We start from the raw sequence: 21,924 nt of genomic DNA, 5'->3' as shown, positions 1-21,924 counted from the left end.
TATTATGGTCTATAATTACAGATCCATAAATACAGACCACTAGAGGACATACACTAGTTTTTTCCTGCCATGGAATCTGATCGCATGGGTCTACCCGTGTGAGTTCACAGATCTCAGTGTGGTTCGCACAGGGTAGTGTGAACTGGAAAGGTGGTGGAGGAACCAGCTCTGTAATCATGCTGTTTCCCGCACCGCACCAGTGTGAACCTGAGGTAAAAGTGGAATCTCACCAATTTGGCCACTGGTGAGGCTGAAATGATGGGGACTGAGAAGGCTGCATTGATGGACATAGATCAGACTGCATCGATGGGCAGTGCAGTCTGTATGACTCTGTGGGCAAAATCATTGTTGGTATATTGTTTTTGTAGGGCTGTGTAATATACATACACATATGTGTATATAAATATATATAAAGTATTTTATTAATAGCAATTTGGAATCCCTAGGAAACAATGACATCAAGAAGAGAAAAATTGACTTGGAGTGTAGGATATTCAAAGAACAGTGGACTTATGATTACTTTTTCATGAAGTACAAGGAAAGAGCTGTGTGTGTTTGATATGCCAAAGAATAATACAATTTGTGTTGACATTATCAAACTCAACATAAAGATAAATATGATTGTTTGGTCAGAGATGTGAGAAAAGATAAAATATTAAAACTGAAAAATACATTGACAACTCAGCAAAATACTTTTGTGGAGCAGAAGCAGCTAAATGTTTCATCACTGCGAGCAAGTTTTCAAGTTGCCAAGCTAATAGCATGCCCAGGCAGACCATTCGTGGAGGGAAAATTTGTTAAAGAGTGTCGTCTTCCTGTTGCCAAAGAGATGTGTACAGTCTTTCAGGATCTACAGTTACATGAAGAATTGAAGAAATGGGAGACAATTTGCATCAGCATTTGCAAAACTCCTTAAGAAAACTTTCCTATTTTTCCTGGGCACTTAACAAGAGCAATGATGTTTGTGATTCTGCAGAACTTCTAATAGTCACAGAAGAGCTTGCTGCACTGCAAAGCATCAAAGGAACAACTACAAGAGAGGATATCTATGAAAAGGTTTCCCAAACTGTGAAGGATTTGGAGCTGGATTGGGCTAAACTAGTCAGTGTGACAACTGATGGTGCTCCTAGCATGGTGGGGTCTAAAAAAGGAGTAATTGCTTGCACTAACCAAGAGATAGACAAATGTAACCATTCTCATCCAATAGCCATACACTGCCTCATCCACCCACAAGCTTTGCTCTGTAGTAAATCACTGAAGTGGGACTCTGTTATGAAAATTGTGGTATCTTGTGTTAACTTCATTAGAGCTAATGCACTAAACCACAGACAATTTCAGGAATTTCTGTCTGAGCTAAAAGTTGTCTATGAAGATGTTCTGTCCCACACAGAAGTCTGTTGGCTGAATTGAGGGAGAGTTTTGAGACATTTCTATGACTTACTTACACAGATTCCAGCTTTTATGCTTTCAAAAAACAAAGAAGTACCAGACTTCAATGATGCAGAATGGAAATGACACCTCGCCTTTTTGACAGATGTAACAGCTACTCAACAGTTTCAATGTGCAACTTCAAGGAAAAGGGAAGCTCATCTGTGATATGCAATCACATGTGAAAGCATTTGAAGTAAAATTAGGCCTCCTTATCAAACAAGTGAAAGGAAGAAAATTTCTGCCATCTCCTCAACTCAAAATCTGTTAGAGGAAAAACCCTTGATTGCATTCCCAAAAGAAACATGTATGGATTCACTGGAAAGGTGACAAAAGGAGTTCCAGTTCAGATTTAAAGAGTTTCATCTGCACAAACAGGACATACAGCTTTTCCGTAACCCACTTACAATTTACCAAATGGAACTGGCTGAACTGCAGAATTGTGACTCTGAAAGACACATTCAAGTCAAGCAGCTTGCCTAACTTCTATGCATCTCTCCCCTCGGAGACATATCCTAATCTCAGGAACCATGCACTCAAAATGGCAACCATCTTTGGCAGCACTTATGTCTGTGAACAGACTTTTCCCAGAATAAAACATCTGAAATCTCGGACCAGATCTAGATTAACTGATGCACATTTGCACCACTTGTTACGGCTAGCAGTGACAAATATGGAATGGGACGTTGACCATCTCATTAGCCAAAAGCAGGTCCATAGTTCCCATTGAAATACTGGTCAGTTTGTCGATTCAAATTTACTTGTTCTTTATTTTAAATATTGTATTTGTTCCAATTTTGTTTTTTTACTTTAAAATAAGATATGTGCAATGTGCATAGGGATTTGTTCATAGTTTTTTTTCATTGCCCTGCCCTCCAACGGTCTGAGGGACAGTGAACTGGCCCCCTGTGTAAAAAGTTTTAGGAAATCCAGCTTACCATGAGAGACTAGGAGCATTTCCCTTTCAAAGCACCAGAAAAAGGGCTGTATCTTCAATGCCAAAGGAGACCCTAAGAAGCCTAAGCATGTGACCAGGGCTCCAGAGCCAGAGCACCCTTTGCTCTTCAGGGATTTTGTTTCACCCCTACCATTTTTCCAATGGTGAGGAGATGACAACAAGGTTGCTGCCAAACAGGAAGGTTCACCAAGGAAAATTACACAAAAACTCTCTGGGTTGGTCTTCCCAGATTCCCAAGGATAGTGAAAATAGGTCAGTCTTGAGGGGTAAAGTTAGCCCAAACTGGACTGAGTGTCCAGTGTCATTACCATTTCTGCTCATGCGATGCAATCAAAGCACCTAGCACTCAGGTAAGCTTCCATACTGGAGCTCCACAACCCATGTACACAGTTCAAGGAGGACCAAAGAGGATCCCCTGGCCTCCATGACCAGTATCAAAAGAAGAAAGCCCCCCCCCCCATCCTTAGGTAGCACCCTCCCCCCATCTAGGTGTCCCATCTCTTTCCTTCCCTCACATCCCCCACCTTAGAGCACCTTTCCCAGGAGAAAAGAAGACAACCCAAATGGATCAAACTGACAAAAAGATTTTCCAAAAAGCAGAAATACTGACTATTAACAGTAGCATGGCTACAGGCCAGCCCCATGCCCCCTTTGGGGTGAGAAGCAGATTGGAGCTGAAATCAACCTTCTAGCTCCTGTAGGTTGTGTCACCCCAGAGAAGGAGCCTCTCCATCTAGAGAAGAACAAGAGAACTGACCAATGGATCTCAGATCTGGGGTGGGAGAGATGGCAAAGGTTCCTCTCAGGCTCCATCCCAGCTGGGTGACCACCGGTCAGTTGGGAGCTCTGAACCCTCACAACAAACTGACGGAATCTCAGGGATGTAAAAAACATGCTGTCATCACAAATGCATCACAAACAGATGTAAAACATGGTGTCAAGAACAATGGCCCCCACACACCTGGGTTCTCCTCCCGGTCAGGAAACTTAATCTGGACACCATAGTCACGGGTGATCTGCTGGATTCGGGAGCCTTTGGGGCCCATGATGGAGCGATGGTACTTTTGGGGAATGGCACACTCCATTGTCACTTGTGCCTCCTTCATGGCCACGGGAGGGGACAGGAAACAAAAAGAATAAATGGTTAAAGGTTGCAGATGTCATTCTGCTGGAGACAGTCGCGTTACCCATTAGCCAGAGATGTTTGCACAGGGCTGTCTGTCCCGTTTTCTTTTAAGTAAATAAGCAAGATCCCAAGAAGGATCCCATAAATGCCTGGACTGAAGTCCTAACACTCAAAGGGCTGTCTGGGCACTCCTGCATTGCTGGGAGATGGGGGCCACAGGGTTCTGTCCTGCCTGTTGAGTTTCAAAGACTTATTATGGAAAGACAGAATCAATTATCAGAGACCAGAGCCAAGATGATAATCTGGCATGCCAATCCTTTAGGCACCTCTGCAATGGATTACTTTTAGTATGATATTAGGGGAGCAGTGAATGGCTGGTTTAAGCATCCTCCTGACCCCACATCAGAAGCACCAATTTTCCCCTCCCCTAGAGGGCTTGTCCTGAGCCACTGCTGCCAACCACTAACTAGAGGGTAACCTTTTTTTGCTAGCCAGCTACAGTCCTAGCTTCATCCCATACAATCCAGCCTAGGCATCTTGACATTGGCCGGGAATGCAAGTGCAGCCCAGGTTCTTCCTCGAGAAACACCAACCAAATGCTTTGCTTCTAGAAAGTGGGTGACCATCTACCCTTAAAGACTCTCCTTGACTTCCTTGGGCTACCTAATCAAAACTCCCCTCACAGGCCACTGGTGCCCACCCTTTTACCCCCGTCTAGGTAGCCTGATCCCAGGTCCCTCTCAGGTGCTCCTCTGCCTTCCCTGGGCACTGCAGAAATTCAGTCCAGTTTGTAGCCAACTGCCCCTCCCATCAGACCTCTTTCCGCCCCCAAGCCCCTTCCAATCAGAGGTTCTCTTCTGTCAGCACTGTATCCTTGGCCCCCCTTTCCAGTAGTGCTCACACCTTCTCTCTCCTCTCTGCGGACACAGTGAACCAGGAGAGTCAACTGGTTGCTTGTTCCCAATCGCTACTTTTAGCCCCCTCCCCTACTTGCACTCAACAGTCTTTCTTCCATTCTTTCTTTTGTTTAAAATCCTTTTTATCTTAGTAACAAGTCTTAAGACAGAAGGGCAAGGACTAGGCAAACCAGGGTCAAATGACTTGCCCAGGAAGTATCTCAGGCTAGATAGGAATCCAGGTCCTCCTAACTCCAGGCCTGACCTCCTCCTTTCTTGAAGGTCACACTTGGTAACTTCTTTCAAGGATCCCAGGTTCTCCCTCCTTTCTCATGGGGTTCGGTGTCAGTCTTTGCCCCCACCTCAAACTCCTTCCTTTCACACTCAAGGATTTCAATGGACAAACTGATCAGCTCTCAAATACTTGTTTCTCATGTCATTGGTCTACTTCTTTCTACTCGACCATACACTCTGATACAGTTCAGAGTCTATCCATCCTACCACCCCCAGTTCTTATCTCCACAACCCCTAACTCCAAAATTCTCCAAGCCACAACTAACTGTCTTTCCAGCTCTCCCTGTGCCTCAGTCCTCCTGAACCCATGCTCTGGCCTCCCTGTACCCTGTAATTTGTCCAGCTTTCTCACACTCCTTTCCTTCCCTTTCTTCCCTTCAAAATCTGGACCCTAGAGCTCACCAGGTTAACTCTACAGCTTCCTTAGTCCTTAAACCCCCTTCCAATCCCATGCCTGCACTGCAGGAAGGCATACACTAAGGTCAAACAGATGCTGTGTTGCCCATTGTCCTTGCATGTGCCCAGTAGTAGTTCTTTAGCACACTACCCATTGTTGGCTGTTCCAAACCTTTTCAGTTTAATTTTCTTTCTCAGTTAGGATGCTTTTCTCTCCCTCCAATCTTAAAGTACACTGTAAATGTTGACCATCATCAAATCTTCCCAAATCACCCCCTAAACATATCCCTCCTCAAAAACCCAACAATATCCGTCTAAAACCTCACTAAGGCATTTAAATTGACCAAGTTCAAAGAGGAGCTACCCCCGACAAGAGTACACACCAAATCCTCAATGATTTCCTGGATCCTTTTCTTGGCTGCTTCCACACAATCTTTGGCTCCTTTGAGTGTAACTTTATCGCTCTGGGTACCAGAACGTGGGAAGCTAACCATCACACCCCCATACTCTTCAGCAATCTCCCGTAAGACCTGGCCTCTTCGGATGACAAAATGGCGGTGATGCCGAGGGTCCACCAGCATGCAGTCTTCTACCACATTATCCTATAGAGGAGAGGAAGTCAGGAAAAGGAAAGCTGGAGAATGAATCCTCACACTGGACCATGAAAGCAATGAAACCCTAGTGGAGCAGAGAACAGCTTAGAAATCTCATTTCCTTTCAAGGCCACTTCAGAGAAGCCACAGACCATCAGGCCTTAAGATGCCATCTCAAGTGGAAAAAGTCTATGTAAAGTGGTTTGCAAACTTCCAAGGGCTATATACAAATGCTAGTTACTATTATTATGTGCACCTACTGAGGAAACCAAAGACATGGGGTTAGAGTTAAGGAGCAAAAGAAGTGATTACACTTGTCAAGATCATTTAAAAAATGGAACCCAGAAAATGCATAGGTAATAGGGGCATGAGCCACACCAGGGGCCTACCAAGAGCAGGTAAAGGCACAAGCAAGCTGGGACATCAACACTCCTCAGAGGAAGGGTCCAGGTTCCAGACCATCAGTTGAACTGCTTCTGCCCTATGGGCAAAGGGGCCCGAAGGAGAAGGCAGAACCTTACCAGGTTTTTAATGAGTGTCTCCAGCTCCTTCTGAGCCTCTCTAACAGCTTCCTCCGTCCCAATGATAGTTATCAGCTCTTGATCCTTGTCCTCCGAAGTGGGGAAAATGATTCGGGCCCCGGTGTTGTCCCGAACCTTGCGGATATTCCCGCCCCCTTTGCCAATGAGGAATTTGTGATACTCTGGTTTGGCACGGAGATCCACCGTGTGACTCTTGGTTTGCTGCCGAACACAATTTCCACATAATGTGTTACATGTGCACACCCCCGCAGAGACAAGACCCTCAGAAATAAAGAAATTTAGAGGAGCAAGGGCTACAGTTCAGCCACCCACCTCAGATTCCACCAGGGGTCAATTAGGCCTAGCAGCTTCAGGCTTCACCAGTAGATTGAGTCTAGCTGCCAGAAATAGGACCACTTTTGTCAACTGTCCTGCTAATTCCTAATGAAAAAAGCCCCAACTCCCTATCCCCAGCATCCCTCTGGCAGTTCGAGGCCGAGTTCTGAGGGGGCAGAGGGGTAAGCACAGAGAAAGCTAAAGCAATGAGGCCTGCACTAAGCACACCACCATTTTTCCTTCCCTCTCTGCCTATCCCCTGTCCACCTCACCCTCCTCCCCACATCCTACTTCCTCCCCTGCATCTAGGCATTAGGACCACTTGGCATGATCAGGGCTAAAGTAAAAAACCCAGGAAGCCCTGACTTCACTCAGAGCAGTGCAAAAGACAATAAATGAGAACAAGTCAGTCCTCAAAGTTCACTTGTCAGGATTCAGTTTCGAGAGGCAACGAACTCGCTTTTGGTATCCTGGGAAGGGTGGACAAGTCATGTGCCCATCTCACCAATCCAACCCCACCATCACCCTCAAGGTGCAGAAAAACAGGGTGCCAGGGGCTCAGGAGCTCAATGGAAGGGGGAGGGGGAACAACCAGGTCAACTCCAAGTGGATTTTATGCAGGGGCTTGGGTGCCTAGAAGAGGCAAAATGAGTAGTCTAAGGTCCCACAAACGAGAAGTGATCTGTCTACCTGGTGCTTTGAAGGCGATTCAGGGATCACAACGCATTAAAGGCCTAGATTACAAAGTCTTAATTTATAAAGTGCTCCAAAAAGCTGCACACTGAGATGATGAGATGATGCTCAAGACAGCAACGTGTCCTACTGTCAACAGCTCAAACCCTAACATAAGCACCTATTTTAGAACTACGTGAGATTTCTAGATACCCCCACTCTCACATCAGATCACCACCAAAGGGTTAAGAAGCACCAAGGCCCTGCTCCTGTCCCTCACTGAGCCTTGCTGGCACCCCCGCAGCGACACTCACCTTTTCTTCCGCCAGGTGTAGCAGTTGTCGTTTGGCTTTCTCCACGTCTGGGGCGGGGCCCCTGATGACCACGGTGTCGATGCCTGAGCCTTCTGTGGGAAAGTGAATGTGCACCCCCCCACACTCCTCCATGATGGAACGGATCAAGCGGCCTTTGGTGCCAATGAGGGAGTTATGAAGCTTGGATGGAATGGACACCTCCACTTCTGTAATGTTGGCCTAGTCCAAAACAAAGCAGGAAATTCATTCTTCTCTGAGACAAGAAAGTGCCAGAGGGAGCAGCCGCTTAAGTTCTACTGAACTCTTCAACTGTTGTGCCCAAAAGGCTGAGTGTTAGGCATGGTCCTGGGGCCTGACCCGCCCCAGGGGTCCAGAAGCTCCAACCCCAGAAAATGCTAAGAAGGGAGAGGAATGAATGGTTGTTTACTTCAGCAGGAGAGGGAGACAGAAATGGTGGCAGGAACCTAGGTAAGAGCCCCCGCTGTTCTCTCATGTTAGATCTAGTCTGGGGCCATTTCTGCCAGGGATCTAAGTGCATCTCCAGGGTAGGGTAGACTGGACTCAAATCAATTCTTCCACTCTTAGAAACAGCGTGCATCTTCATATCGTCTTGGTTTTAAAAGTCCAATGAAAATGTATAGCGAGAAAAATATTCCCCATTAAAAGCAAACTGAATATTCAAGATTCAATTAAGTACTACCACAAAACCAATAGGACCTCTAAAAAATCCACCCCTCCTCCTCCCAAGCCCTTTCAATCTTACGGAACTACAACATGCTCTCTCCAAGAGAGAGCGCGGAGCTTTGCCCCGGCAGCACTGCCCTGGCCCCCGACACAACCTTGTCTCCTCCATTACCAGGTCTTTCTGAATGGAAAGGATCCGGCTTCGAGCAACTTCACAATTGGCTCTCTTGCCTGTGATGACAATGGTCTCCGAGTTACTATTTTCTGCTGGCAGGTCAATCTTGGTGTTGCTTTCTTCACGGATCTACGAAGGAAGAGAGCCCATAAAAGGCTGCCCGAGGCGAGTGCTCCCTCCCCAGCCCTCTCCAAGGCCTGAGCGTGGCAGGAGCAGACAAGGGAGGGGCCCCTCGTCACCTTTTTGATGTTTGCCCCTCCTTTTCCAATGATGTTCTTGTGGAACTGTTTGAAGATTGGAACAGAAATGGAATAGCTATTTTCAACCTAGGGAGAAGAGGAGACGGTCAGGAGGCGGGAAGACACCTGATCCTTCAAACGTCGGTGAACGCTTTCTGCTCCTGGGACTGCTAACTGGCGAGAGGAGCCTGGGGAAGAGCTGGCTCTCACTGACGGCCACTGGCCAGGACGGCCCATGTCCCAGAAGCCTGGCCACACACACCAAGTGGCCCAAGAGCGACATAAACCACCAAGAGGGCTGGAAGAGGCCTGTGGCTAGAGTACCTGGGCATTCCCTTTCTTGGGGCCATGAGCTCTGCTCCCTTCCCACGTGGAAAGCCTGGGGCAGTGAAGCTGTCGGCGGCACCACCACGCTGAGCCCTGGCCTCTCTCGGCCTCCTGACCCTACTCAAGACGGTCAGTGTCCAAGGGAGGGAGGTAGAGAGCAAGCGATCTGACAGCCAAGCCAGGAAATCGAGGTGGTGGTGACGGGTCTGCCCTCAAGTCTGGAGACGCTGCCCGCAGATGCTTTCCTCATCACCAACGCCAGGGACTGACAACCCCCTTTCCCCCTAGTTATACTGGTGGGGTTAGGATCACGTATTCCCTTTGGAGGACCAAAGTGGCATCAATGGGAAAAGTCTCAACTTTTCCGACTGCCCCAGGGCCTCACACACACTCCTCTCTAGGTCTGAATGTCACTGGACACTTTGGCAGTCTCAGAGCCCCCTTCCCTTGTTCCCAGGAGAGAAGAGACAGAAACCAAGAACTAGACACACCAACTCTGCCACCATCTTCTGCATGTATTTGGTGCATTTCTCCACCTCATTCTTGGGGCCTCTGAGTTGTACGATGTCACTTTTTTGGGCTGGGTCTGGAAAATTGATGATAACCTAGGAGAAATGATGCTGTCAGTTTGGTAGGGAGGCAGAACAGAGGGCTCACTGCATTCCTTCCCCTCATCCAGAAGGCCTCTTCTCCCTATGTAGGGGCTGTTCATCAGGGTCTCCAGGCCGCTCAGTTTAGAGAAACCACTGGGAGACCTCACTGCATTAGAGCCACACCATTTCCAAATGGAGCCCCATGAAATCTCACCTCTGGGAATTTATCACGAATTTCACGGATTCGTTCGCCTTTCTGCCCAATGATTGTTCGATGAAATCTCTGCTCAATGATTAAGTCCTTGGTACGTTCATTTTCCTAGAAAAACAAACATAACTTAAGGTCACTGACAAACTGCCACACCACCACGGATTCTTCAAATCACTCAGATGAACAGGACATCAACCAGGAAAAGGTATCCTACAAATAGTCATTCAGCTTGAGGTCTGGAAATAGCATTCAGGAAGTGGTGAGGACAGTCCTCTGTGGTTCCAGGGAAAGTGCCTTAAGAGGAAATATGGAATAGCCCTTTCTACCCATGGTGAGATAACTAGTATCAAAATGCAGAGAAAATTCTAAAATCCTGAGGTGAAGCCCTACCTCTGCGGCTTCCCAGCTGTAGAAACAGCCTGGGCCAATCACTTCATTTACTACACTGGGCTCCTAGAGTCCCAGCTGCTCTCACAGAACGAAAGAGAGCTGTGTGGCAACATACTTGCCCCAGCCAGTCCAAACAACAGCCCTCTTATCAGTTTCTGCACTAGCTAACCAGGAGTCCCCCCCAAACCTAAGGAGCCATTCAAAGGACTGAATCTGGTTGATATTCTAGGCCCATCGGGCACGGTCACTACCTAAAAAGGTCTTGTTTATGGATGCTTTCTCTTTTTACCTCCCTCTCCCCTCCCAGACTTCTCCTTTCTTCAAAAGAGCCCTCCCTTGTAACCACACAAATCCTCACAGTAGCCTTGCCTAAAACAAATGCCAGGTCCAGTCCTTCTAGTCCTCCACCTCTTTTTCAGGAGATTGATTTCATCCTAAGTCTTGAACCAATTTTTTTTTTAAACAAAAGCTCCCCATGTTCATATTTCTGAAATAGCAGTCCTAGCAAAGACGTAGAAATCATTCTTCTTTCAGGAGGATCTCCTCTGGAAACCTGCCTTTCTAAATGCAAAATTTGGGGAAGTTACTTACTCCCTATAACCCCTCTGAGATACAAATAGGGGGATCTAATTATAAGTACACCTCTCCTAAGGCTGGAAACTCCAATCATTGGGGTTCCTTTAGGGAGGGAAGGTTGACAAGTTCAACAAGAGAAGGCACAAAAAGTCTTTAGGCTCACCATGCGGGACGCGAGTTCCAGCAGCTCTTTCTTGGCCTGTTGGACGCCCTGAGGGTCCCCCTCGATTCGGATCAAATTGCTTTTTTCATTATCAGGAGGGATTCTCACAGAGACCTTGTACTGATCTTTGATTCTATTTACTACAGAGCAAACAAACAAACCACACTGTGACTAAGAGAAATTACTATAATCCCTAAGGGTAAAACATTTACCAGATGATTCCACCATCTCCAACCCCAAAGAGATGACCTCAAGTCTCTGCTCTCCTTTCCGGGAGCAAATAAACATGTAGTATAAAGAAGAACTTCTAATATCCCCTTCAACTATGAGCTACAGAAAGGTGTCAGTTCTATTTCTCCCCTAGGTATGCCTGTGACTTAAGCAGAGGACAATATTTCTGAGAATCAAGCTTGAGTTTACACATACAAATGACGGGCCAGGAAAGCTCCCATTTTCCCTTGACTCTGCTATTGTCCTTTTCATTGATTATAGCAACCGAGACCATGCAGGGCGACCAGCTAACAAGCTACCTCATGTCAGATGCATACTAACATCTTTAGAGATATCACTTTAAGTGTGAGGAAAGGCCTACTGTTGGCCAGATGCAAAGGCAACTACTGATCACGACCCCCTTGCAGCATATCGAGTACAACTATTAGTGATGCCAAGTTTGTTAAGCTAGCCACCCTGAAGCAGGGGAGTCGACGTGGGTGAAGAAGGCTCCTTTACACTGAGACCAGAATTCTCTCTCTCTGAAAGCAGGCCTTCAGCAAGGAGCACAACTGTCACATACAAACGAGTCCAAAGATTTAGCAGCACACACTCATGCTATGAGAAACATTCAGGGAAGGGCTCTATACCCCAAATAACCCACAATTTATACCCCCAAAACAGGGGAAGAGGGGTTCTTGGGCTCCATGAACTCATTTTACTTACATTTTAGGAATGGTACCAAAAAATAGTTGTTTTCCTTTGTAATCCTAGGAACTTTTTTTTTTACTGAGAAGGGGTCCAAAAGTGTCCCCAGACTGCCTGCCTAAGGAGTGCAGACACACAAAGGGGGTAAGAACTCCTGATGTAGAAAACCATCGGTCCTTTCCTCATGGGGAGAGAATACTTCCTTCAAGAGAGTGCCAAAATTACAGGGAGAGCAGGACCCCAGACAAGAAACGAGACAGAATGCAACTTCCACGAGCTAGCTACCAGCATAAGGAGTTGGAGGGACCTTTCAGGTGGAAAATCCATAACCACAGAACCAATAATGTCGGCAGGCCATACTAACAGATCCCCACTCCTATCACGGAGGCCACAGGTTAAGTTAAAGGAAGGCTAAAGAAGGCAATATCACAGATGACGGAGCTTGCCATTTTCTTACCTATCCATTAAAATCAATGCAAAGTTTGGGCTGCTGCACACTGTTATAAGAAGCCACTTCTGATGCCCTGCACACTTCAGGGAGACCTTAAGAAAACACATGGGATACTTGCTATGTCTCAAAGAAAACCAAGAGATGGAGAAACAACTCACTGTTGGCACCATTCTTTCCAATCAGATGTCTGTGAAATTTGTGGTCAATGTTGATCTCAACGTAATCCATCCGGTTAATCTGTGGGGCAGAAGCATACATATAATTAGATCTCGTGAGGATCTGACTGCGGGAACATGGCACAAGAACACCAAAAGCAGGAGCCAAACTAGGTCCTATTCAGTGCTTGTCTTGCTGCTTTCTCCTCAGCCACTCCCTCCTCTGCCTGTGACAAGATGTGTCCACCATCTTGTTTCCCCAGTCACGTTGCAAGCAGCTCCTCTAGAACTCCCTTGCTGGCCACAGTTCCTCATGGCCTCCTCTGAAGACATATCCCTCACTGTCTTAGTCACCTGGGTTTAACTGCTAGGTGAAGAAGACACTGGTTTTAACAACTACATGGTTAATATGCATCATAATCCCCCCCAAAATCAGATCTGACCCAGTATTCCATGGTCCAGGTTTCATCCCCAAATGCTCACTAAAAAAAAACAAGTTTAAAAGGGACCTCTCTATACAAAAACAAAAAACAATCTACAGGAATAGTAAAAAAAAATATGTAAAACACTCTAGACACCCAACAATTGCAGTGCAGCCAAAGAACTACAGTGTTACTAAAGTGTTACACTGTGGTACACAATGACTGATGGGAATCCACATGGCAATATGGTAATGACTTCTATCCAAGTAAGAATGAGAATATACCTCTGGATCCAAGAGGGTCCAATGATGCTCAAAGCCTCAACTACAAATCAATGAGGGAAAGCAGCAGCAATCACAAGCCAAAATCTTCCTTTTAGACAAGATTACTAAATTAACAGATCCAGGAAAATGTGTATATTTAATTACCTTGAATCTGAGCAAAGGAGGGGAGCACAGCATCCCAGGGTTATACTTGTAGAAGATAAGTGAGGGAGGGCTACAAACTAGAGGACAGAAGAGATGAGTGGATCTGGCCCTGGTTTGATCTAAGAAGGGCAGACACTAACAAGAACAATGCTTGGAACTGAATTGTCTAGCACTTCTCTCGTGGATTCAGATAAAGGCACAGACAACATTCTTAGCTTATTTGCAGATGACACAAAGCTGAGAAGAACCCCCACACAGAAGGACTGAATCAGAATTCAAATAGATTTCAACAGGGTAAAACTTTGGGCCACATCTAATGTGATAAAGGTTGATCGGGGTGGATATGAAGACTTATGCTTGGATTCAACAATCACAAGTTCAAAATGGGGAAAGCATGGCTAAACAACAGTTGAAGTGAGAGATCACAATAATGGTGTATTTTGATATAGTTGAAAAGCCAAAAGGCTATCATATGTTGTTCTGGAGAACATCTTATATATGAGAAACTGGAGATGGAAGAATGGTGGAAGATTTCAAGTTCCCACCATTTGTGGGGTCTACAGGAGAGGAACTGAAAAAAGAGCTGAGAGGAGGAAGGGGCAAGGCCAACTGGCTTTGTATGTGAACAGCAGTCACATGGAAGGATGGAACCTGTTCCAGGCACAGCCAGGAGAATTGGGTTTTTGTGGTAAGAAGGGCAATTTTAGCTTCATGGAAAAATTTCCCAGGAAATAAAGTTATCCCAAACTAAAATGGGCTGCCACGGTCAATACAGGGTTGCTCTTTATGGATGTTTCAAGCAAAGGTTAGATGACCACTAGCTAGAAATGTTGTACTGGAATTATTCAAGTAGGAGCTGAAATACATGTACCTGGTGATTCTCCAAGTACCCTGGGAGAGAGGCAACACTGCTGCTCCTATTGAATATTTCATGATAAAAGCAATGTCTATGGAACCAGGACCATATACACGCCATTTAGAAGGAAAAAGAAAGGATGGGAGAAAAGGGAAAAAAAAAGATGAGAATGCAACTTCAATTAGATCAAGGTGGTAAAGGAGATACAGGTAAAAACGTTGGTGTATTTATTAATCCATTTGTTCCTATTTAGTGTCAAAGCAAAGAGCTTGTGAAAGATTTCTGGCTGGATAATCTATTTTTATTTAATTACTTGGTTTCAGGGACAGTTAGGTAGATCGCTTCAAATGTACTGGTTTACCCAAACTTCAAGCAAGGTAACATAGAGAAGGTTAAAAGGCTCCACTCTCCTCTTCAGTCACAAGTCACTGAATCTGGGCCAGTGACATTTCAGCTCTACAAAGACTTACCAGATCCTTGACCATGCTCTCAATCTGTTCTTGAGCCACATTCACATCCTCAGTGGGTCCTTCCAGTGTGATCTTATCCTCTCCTTCAGTGAATTCTATGTGAACCTGAAACCCCAAAAGGTGAAAGCCAGTCCTGAATCCACAATACCCATCTGCAACTTTAACTGGAATCTTATCAAACAGCAAAAAAGGCTTCTGTGGTTTCCAGGCAACGAAGTGGGTGAAACTCTCCACTTCATTACTAAAACTGTGAATCATGAACTCGTATACCAGGACAACAAACATGAATTACAGAGTGTGATAGCAAAGAGAGGCCTGGTAGTTCATCATCTAGGCCAAACCACTCATTTCTCCAGAAAAAAAGACACTGAGACCGAGAGAGGAAGTGAGGTCCTCCATGTCTTTTTCCAATTTGTATTCCTAGCACTTAGCAAAATGCTCTGACACATAGAAGGCATTTAATAACTGGGCACTGAATTGAAATATGTCCATTCACCTTAGCAGTAAGGGGCCAGGATAAGGAGAGGCACCCAGATTTTCCAGCTGCAGTCCTGTCCCCAACCCTTTTCTTTCTTTTACAATGCTAAGACAGAAGGGCTAGGGCTAGGCAAGTGGGGTTAAGTGACTTGCCCAGGGTCACAAGCTAGGAAGAGTCTGAGGTCAGATCTGAACCCAGGTCTCCTAACTCCAGATCCGGTACTCTATCCTGTGTCACCTAGCTCCAGTGGCTCCCTTTTTCTTAAGCAGTGCCACTCCTAACTTCTCAGCGTCTTTAAGCATGACCAGACCTTAGAAGATGTGCAGGATGGCAAAGACCCACAACAGGGATCCAGCCTGCCAAGAGCAAACAGTGGGAAGTAGCATTTGAACGCACACTTTGATCATGGCACAAAACGGTCTAACAGCAAGCATGAGCACCCCAGCTAAATCCAAGGTCCACTGCCCTTACACACAGTGCATCACTCAGGGGCCTGGCTCAAGAAGCAGTGCCAGGCATCCTGCCCTGGACAATCCTAGATGGAAGGGATTCTCACACCCATAACTTGGGAGGTGGGCGACACCCTCTGGCCCAGAAAGAAACCTCTTCGATTACCTCAAATGATTCCCCAAATCAGACCCAAACCTCCTCAAGGGCAAGCGAGGTCCAAGTGTCCCTGGTCTTGTGTGAATGTAAAGAGGAAAAGCTTCCCCTGTTCATCCCACCATCAAGTTCACAGAGGCCTAATCCAATGCTCAAAGTCAGGAAGCTCAGGCTCATCCTGGGTCTAAATTCCTACAAACCCCCCTCCTTGATGGCATTGTTGCTCCCTGTGAACTTCTTGGACTCCCTGGTCAAAGCCCTCCACGGCACCCTCAGTGGCTTGCCCTCACACTTACTGGACCACCCTGGTCAAGCCACAGGCCTCTCCAGAAGGGTCATCAGCAAAAGGCAAGAACTTGCCTGCGAGTGGCATTTCCACAGTCAAGGCGAGGAATGCAAACCTGTGACCTGACCGATATGGGGCCTCCGGGCCTGAGGAGAGGGCCAGTGGCATGCCTGGGGACCACAGGCACTATGTGGGAGGCCCCCTTGGTGGCTCTGAAGGCTCTTGGCTCTCTGCCCATTATGCCAAAGAAATCGGGTATAAATCAAAGGTATTATTAGGATCTGTCGCTGCTGGTCCTGCTAAGCAGCCTGCCAGGCTTCCTTCGGGCACAAAGCCCAGAGCCCCTAAAGTTCACAGGGGCAGCTGTGAGCCTGCCTGGACACCCTTCACCCCTAGCACCAGGGAGCAGCATCTGGCCTACCTTTGGCATCTGCTGAGTGATTTTGGCCAGGTTCTGCCCTTTCTTGCCAATGATGAAACGGTGAAGCCAAGATGGAGCAGAGACAGAGGAAACTGTGAAACTGTTGGCCTGGGGAGAAAGAAAGAGGCGGCGGGTCAAGCGTGAGCTCCCGGCTGTCAGGGGCGCGGCGCGGCGCGGGCGCACTGAGCTCACCTTGGCGTAGACTTCGGTGAGCGCCTGCCCCAACTTCTCGGGCTCACCGCGCAGAATCACAGTCTCCGAGCTGCTGTCCGTGGGTGGGATCTCGACCGAGACTCCAGTTCTCTCCAGAATCTCCTGCAGGGAGTTGCCCTTGGGCCCGATGACGTACTTGTGCTGAGACTTCTTCACCTCCACTGCGATGGTGGTGGTCTTCTTTTTCTGGGAACAAACAGATCGGAGGGGGGGACAATGAGCAGGGGCCTGTGGCATCCGCGGAGAAGAGGGGGCGATAGGATGAAGCCCCACTGTGTGGGGAACAAGCCTTGGGCCTGGGCTCCAGGACAGAGACCCCAGAAACGCTGACAAACAGGCAGAGATAAGACACTTGCCCCAGAGGCAAGCAGCCCAATCCCACAGAAAGCCTGTGCATTGGTGTTTTCCCAAGGCTCCCTGAGGCCAGAGGGACCCCTTCCAAGGTGAGCTGGAGCCCAGGCCCCCCGGGGTCTTTACAGGAAGCAGAGAGGGGCTTCTCAGTCCAAGGGAGAAAGCACAGCCCCTGACACTCCAAGTCGTGCCCTCCCAGCCCACCCCTTTATGTTGGGTCAAAGAGAGAATGTTGTAAAGCAGACACGGATGTGCATTTGGGACCTCCCTCCCCCTTAGCTGGCTGGTGCTGCCTCAACTTACCTTCTCCTCATAAATTTTCTTGATGCGGGTCACAGCCTGCGCCAGCTGCTCCTTCTCTCCGGTGAAGACAATCTCAGTGCGGTTCACACTGGGCGGTGGGATGTTGATTCTCGTGCCCGTCTCCTGCATGATCTCACCCACCAGCTTGTTATAGGGCCCCGCGATGAAAGGGTGGAAGACCTTCTCCACATCAAGCCTCTCCACCGCGCGCTTGTCCTGGGGAGAACTCGGTAGGGTGAGCCAGGTGCACAGACGTGTGCTGTCCCATGTATATCTCGTCACTCCTGCCTCAGAAGCACATTCATACCTACTACCCAAAGCCCCCAACTCCGCTGCAGCATCAACGTCTGGGTGTCCAGGTCACTGACCAACCTGATGGGAGACAGACGCCTTTCCCCCTCCCCACAGCCTGAGCCCATCTAAAACAAAACCAGGCGCTGGAGATAAGAAGCAAAGACAAAGGCTGGGAACCAATGGCCGCCGCCCCCACGCCCCAGTGCAGGAGAGGGCGGCCCCTGCCCTCACGAGACCCAAGCTCGGGGGGACACGATCTGGAGCAGAGCAAACAACAGGGCAAGGCAGAGAGCCTCCACACCATGCCCACAACAGGAGACATGAGAGCAAACTGCCAGGACTTCTGAGCCTGGGAAATGAAATGCCAACTGAAAGAATTCACAGACGGCTCCAGACGCGAAGGCCCGAGGTGCACACTCGACCCCTCCGGCGCCGCCAAAATCCCACAACTCAGTTTAGAAACAAGGATCTCCACAAGCCGGCAAGAGAAAGCGTTTCAAATACACGGGAAGGTCCGAGAGCCAGGAGGGAGCATAATCGTGTTCTGAAGAGCACTCGGGGTACAGCCCAGGGTGATGCCCGAACGAGAGACGGATGTCAACAATCAAGGTGCGCAGAAGACGGGTGGAAGAAAACGAGAACTGAAGGAATGACGGACTCCAAGCCGAGACAACAGAAAAGGAGGCGGGAAAGAACGAAGCCTGGCGATAGAGGGACGACGGCGAGGTCAGTACAGGCCCACCAGGAAGGAGGCAGGAGTGCAGGGCTCCGTCGGGGTTCTAGCTCCAGCTGAATCAAAATGGAAGGGTACAAGCAGGAAAGGGGCAATGGGAGTAGAGGGATGTGCTGGGGCCCAAGTGAAGGTCAGCAACAAGGGGAAAGTGGTCCCTGTGGCCTCTGTGGGAGTGGGGAAGGAGGAACCTGAAGGGAGGGAAGAGCTGAAAAGGGGCCACTCTGCCATAGGGGTAAGAGGGTTACATGCATGAATGTTCCCCAGGGTAAAGAGAAATGTTCTGTGAAGGGAGAGGGCACTTGTGCTGGGCACTGTCTGGAGGATTCCACACTTGACCAAGCACCATCAAGTCCAAGGACATCTGTCCTACCTTGGGGTGAGTGAGTGGAAAGTGGGGAAACAGAGTTGAAACTCCGGGGGGTGAGGATGATGGCTGAAAAATGGCACCTGGGAGAGTGGGAGGGCAGAGCCTCAGGGAGGGATTTTGGGTCAAATGAAGAAAGATAGTAGTAAGAGATGCACCAACAGGGACATGGGGGGGGGGGGGGTGAGGAGAGAGGGTCTACCATGAGTCAGTATCTTCTCTATCACCTGTAAGAATTGGCATTGTTAGTAGACTCTACCTAGAGGGAGAACCCGGAATGGATACCCTGGAAGTTCCAATTCCATGAAGAACATCAGATAATTATAGGGGTCTTGAATGGATGGGATGAGGATGAGGGCCCAGAGTAGACAGGCCAGATAATGAAGAGAGAAACTCTCTCTGGAAAAGGGGTCCAAAAAAGGAAATTTAAGAAGTTAATGAGCAGGACTAACTGGAGAGGAAAAGCCTACTTAACTGAGGAAAAAGATGGGAAGAAGGAAATGACCAGATAAAAGTAGGAAAGAAAAGGAGCTCTAAAGGGAAAGGGGGAAAGGGCCACTCTAAAAAAAAATTAAGCTAAAGTAATTGAAAAGACACAGAACCGTGTAACACAAGAGGGAGAAAATCACCTTGAAAAACAAAACAATACAATTAGAGCCAAACAGGAAAATATAAACCTAACTCTTTATGGTTTTCAATGTAAATGAAGAGTCAGTGGATCGGCTCAGTGGATCAATAGCCAGGCCTGGAGCCGAGAGGTCCTGGGGTCAAATCTGGCCTCAGAAACTTCCCAGTTACGTGATTCTGGGCAAGTCATTTAACCCCTAATGCCCAGCCTTTATCACTCTTCTGCCTTGGAACCAATACCCAATATCAACTATAAAACAGAAGGCATGGGATTTTTAAAATGGATTTTAAAAATCCAAAACAATTTAAAAAAAGAAGAAAAAAAGCCAGATTGGATAAGAAAACATAATGGCCAAATCTGGCCTCAGACACTTCCCAGCTGTGTGATCCTGGGCAAGTCCCTTGACCCCCATGGCCTAGCCCTTACCACTCTTCTGCCTTGGAGCCAATACACAGTATGGACTCCAAGATGGAAGGTAAGGGTTTAAAAAAAAAAAAGAAAAGAAAACATAATGGCACAAAGAGACACCAAATAAAACTGAATCTGCATGGAGAAAGAGTTGCTACTGTGCTATCTGGCAAAAAAAAAAGGAAAAAAAGAAACATGAGACAAGCAAGGAAACTCCATCCCAGTCAACTAGGTATCAGTAATAAACCCTGATGCTCCAAATGCCTCCGTATCCACATTCATAAAGGAAACATTAACTGAGGTACAAGAAGTCGGCGTAGCATGACAGTGACAGGAGACTTCACTATCACTCTCTTGGTTTTGGATAAATCTAACAGAAAGAGAAGCAGAAGAGAAAGAGTAAACAGCTAGGAGACTGTAAAAGCAATGTTAGTATTAAACTGTCCAGCCATCCCAAACTGTCAAGATCAGGCGAGAGCAGAGCCTATCTGGATGTGCCACTAGTTAATCACACAGAGGCACGTCTCACTGCCCACACGAAGCAGACAAGCATCTGGATTTCAAAGAAAGAGCCCTACTTACCTGCTCAGCCGAGATCAGCAGGACTTCATGTCGGGCCTTCTCGATGCCTTCCTTGGTGCCAGTGATCTTGATCTGGTTGCTGGGATCCTCTGGGCGAGGAATCTGGATCTTGGTTGCAGTCTTGAGCTCCAAGTCCTGGAGTTTCTCGCCATTCTTGCCAATGACAAAGCGATGATGTTCTTTGGGGATGGCCACTGTTGCTGAAGCCTGCAGTCCAAGAGAAGAGGGCATAAAGGACTTGGGATGCTCTTCATCCCTGTAAAAAAAGCTAGCCTACAAAGACAACTCATTCAATAAGGCGAGTGCTCAACAGGAAGGGCAAAAGTCACCACTTCTGAAAAACTAATCTCATCATGGTTCACTCATCGGTGCTCTGAAAGTGGCTGCAACTCACAACATGGGAAGTAAAGGACAGTAATGGTGTAACCATTGGTCAGAACTGGCATAAAGCACAGTCTTCAGAAGAGAAAGAACTCTAGCAACTCTCAAAGGAGGTGGCTTCTGGCTCAACACAGTGTTAGGAAACCCGGGAAGCCACTGGACACAAAGAACCACAACAATGAAGCTCCAAAAGGGTGGGAAATTTCCATGGTAAAGACCAAATTCCTAAAAGGGATAGATCTTTCACAATTTAGATAGGAATAGAATTCCTAGCCAAAAGGAAGAGATGATCCCACTAGAGACACTTTAAAAGTCTGTTAGCAAAAACAAAATCGATGCAGAAACTTCCCTGATAAAGCCCAAACATCCACCGTACTCAGAGGAACTGACGTCACCAAGTGGCAGAAGGGCATTCCCCATTAAACAAGCAGGCCAGCCAACCATCAGCTCCACATCCTTCAATTGTTTCCAGTGGAATGGTCCCTGGAGTGGTCATGGGAATGAGGTGTGCTTGGACTCTGTGGGCATCCATTCACAGACTACATCCAAGATGCTCTGAGTTCTTCAGACTCAGCATCTCTTAAGGTGCAGACGCACCTAAGGCTTGTCTGGTCATATCAGTATTTTCAGTGACCTCCTGGCAAATCCTGGCATTTCTTTTTCATTAGCAATTTGCAGCAATCCTTTACATGGCTACTGTACTATTTCTTGAGACTGATTATGTCTGAACAACCAGTTCAAAACATCCCAATTAACAACATGAATATCGCTCCAAATTGATAGTAAAAGAAAGATAAATCTTTTCCCTTCACATGCAGCAACTGGCAAGAATGGCAAACACTGGAAACAGCCCATGCTAAAGGAGCTTTATTCAAGAAGAAGGACACAGAGGCAGCTAGGTGGCTTAACAGATTGAGAGCTAGGCCTGGGAAAGGGAGGTCCTAGGTTCAAATTTGGCATCAGACACTCCCTAGCTCGCTGACCCGGGGCAAGGCACTTAACCTCCATCACCTAGTCCTTGCTGTTCTTCTGTCTTGGAAGTAATCTTCAGTAGTAATTCTAAGATGGAAGGTAAGGTTGTAAAACAAAGAAGATGACAACAGTTATACTAAGCACAGTACTAAATAGTCCCAGTGGACAGAAATACAGTTATGGGGGCCAAATCAGGAAACTGAGTCAACCATCCAGGGGTCAGTGACAGAGAGGACACTTCCAAAACACAAACTACAAATGGGTCTGGTCCGTTACAGCTCCCGAGGACACGAAACATCCAGGGAAGCACGGGGC

The 21,924-nt window shown here is 47.3% G+C and overlaps 1 protein-coding gene across 5 annotated transcripts in view; it reads right to left on the bottom strand.

Annotated features, from left to right (window-relative positions):
- HDLBP (high density lipoprotein binding protein) overlaps positions 1–21,924 on the bottom strand; it is an 84,389-nt gene that overhangs the window by 17,665 nt on the left and 44,800 nt on the right. For all 5 annotated transcript variants that reach the window (XM_056808611.1, XM_056808609.1, XM_056808612.1 and 2 more), the window contains 15 exons: positions 20,257–20,463; positions 17,248–17,463; positions 16,573–16,779; positions 16,381–16,488; positions 14,593–14,697; positions 12,420–12,498; positions 10,893–11,032; positions 9,767–9,871; positions 9,451–9,564; positions 8,633–8,719; positions 8,391–8,522; positions 7,535–7,753; positions 6,213–6,434; positions 5,482–5,700; positions 3,348–3,486 (listed from right to left, as the gene is read on the bottom strand). In XM_056808611.1, the coding sequence (XP_056664589.1) occupies positions 3,348–3,486; positions 5,482–5,700; positions 6,213–6,434; positions 7,535–7,753; positions 8,391–8,522; positions 8,633–8,719; positions 9,451–9,564; positions 9,767–9,871; positions 10,893–11,032; positions 12,420–12,498; positions 14,593–14,697; positions 16,381–16,488; positions 16,573–16,779; positions 17,248–17,463; positions 20,257–20,463 (2,299 nt within the window). The remainder of the gene's footprint in view (positions 1–3,347; positions 3,487–5,481; positions 5,701–6,212; positions 6,435–7,534; positions 7,754–8,390; positions 8,523–8,632; positions 8,720–9,450; positions 9,565–9,766; positions 9,872–10,892; positions 11,033–12,419; positions 12,499–14,592; positions 14,698–16,380; positions 16,489–16,572; positions 16,780–17,247; positions 17,464–20,256; positions 20,464–21,924) is intronic.

This window comes from Monodelphis domestica, chromosome 8 (assembly GCF_027887165.1).
Source record: "Monodelphis domestica isolate mMonDom1 chromosome 8, mMonDom1.pri, whole genome shotgun sequence".
Taxonomy (NCBI): Eukaryota; Metazoa; Chordata; class Mammalia; order Didelphimorphia; family Didelphidae; genus Monodelphis; species Monodelphis domestica.
Note: the sequence above shows the minus strand (reverse complement) of the source record. Positions and strands in the feature narration are given on the sequence as shown.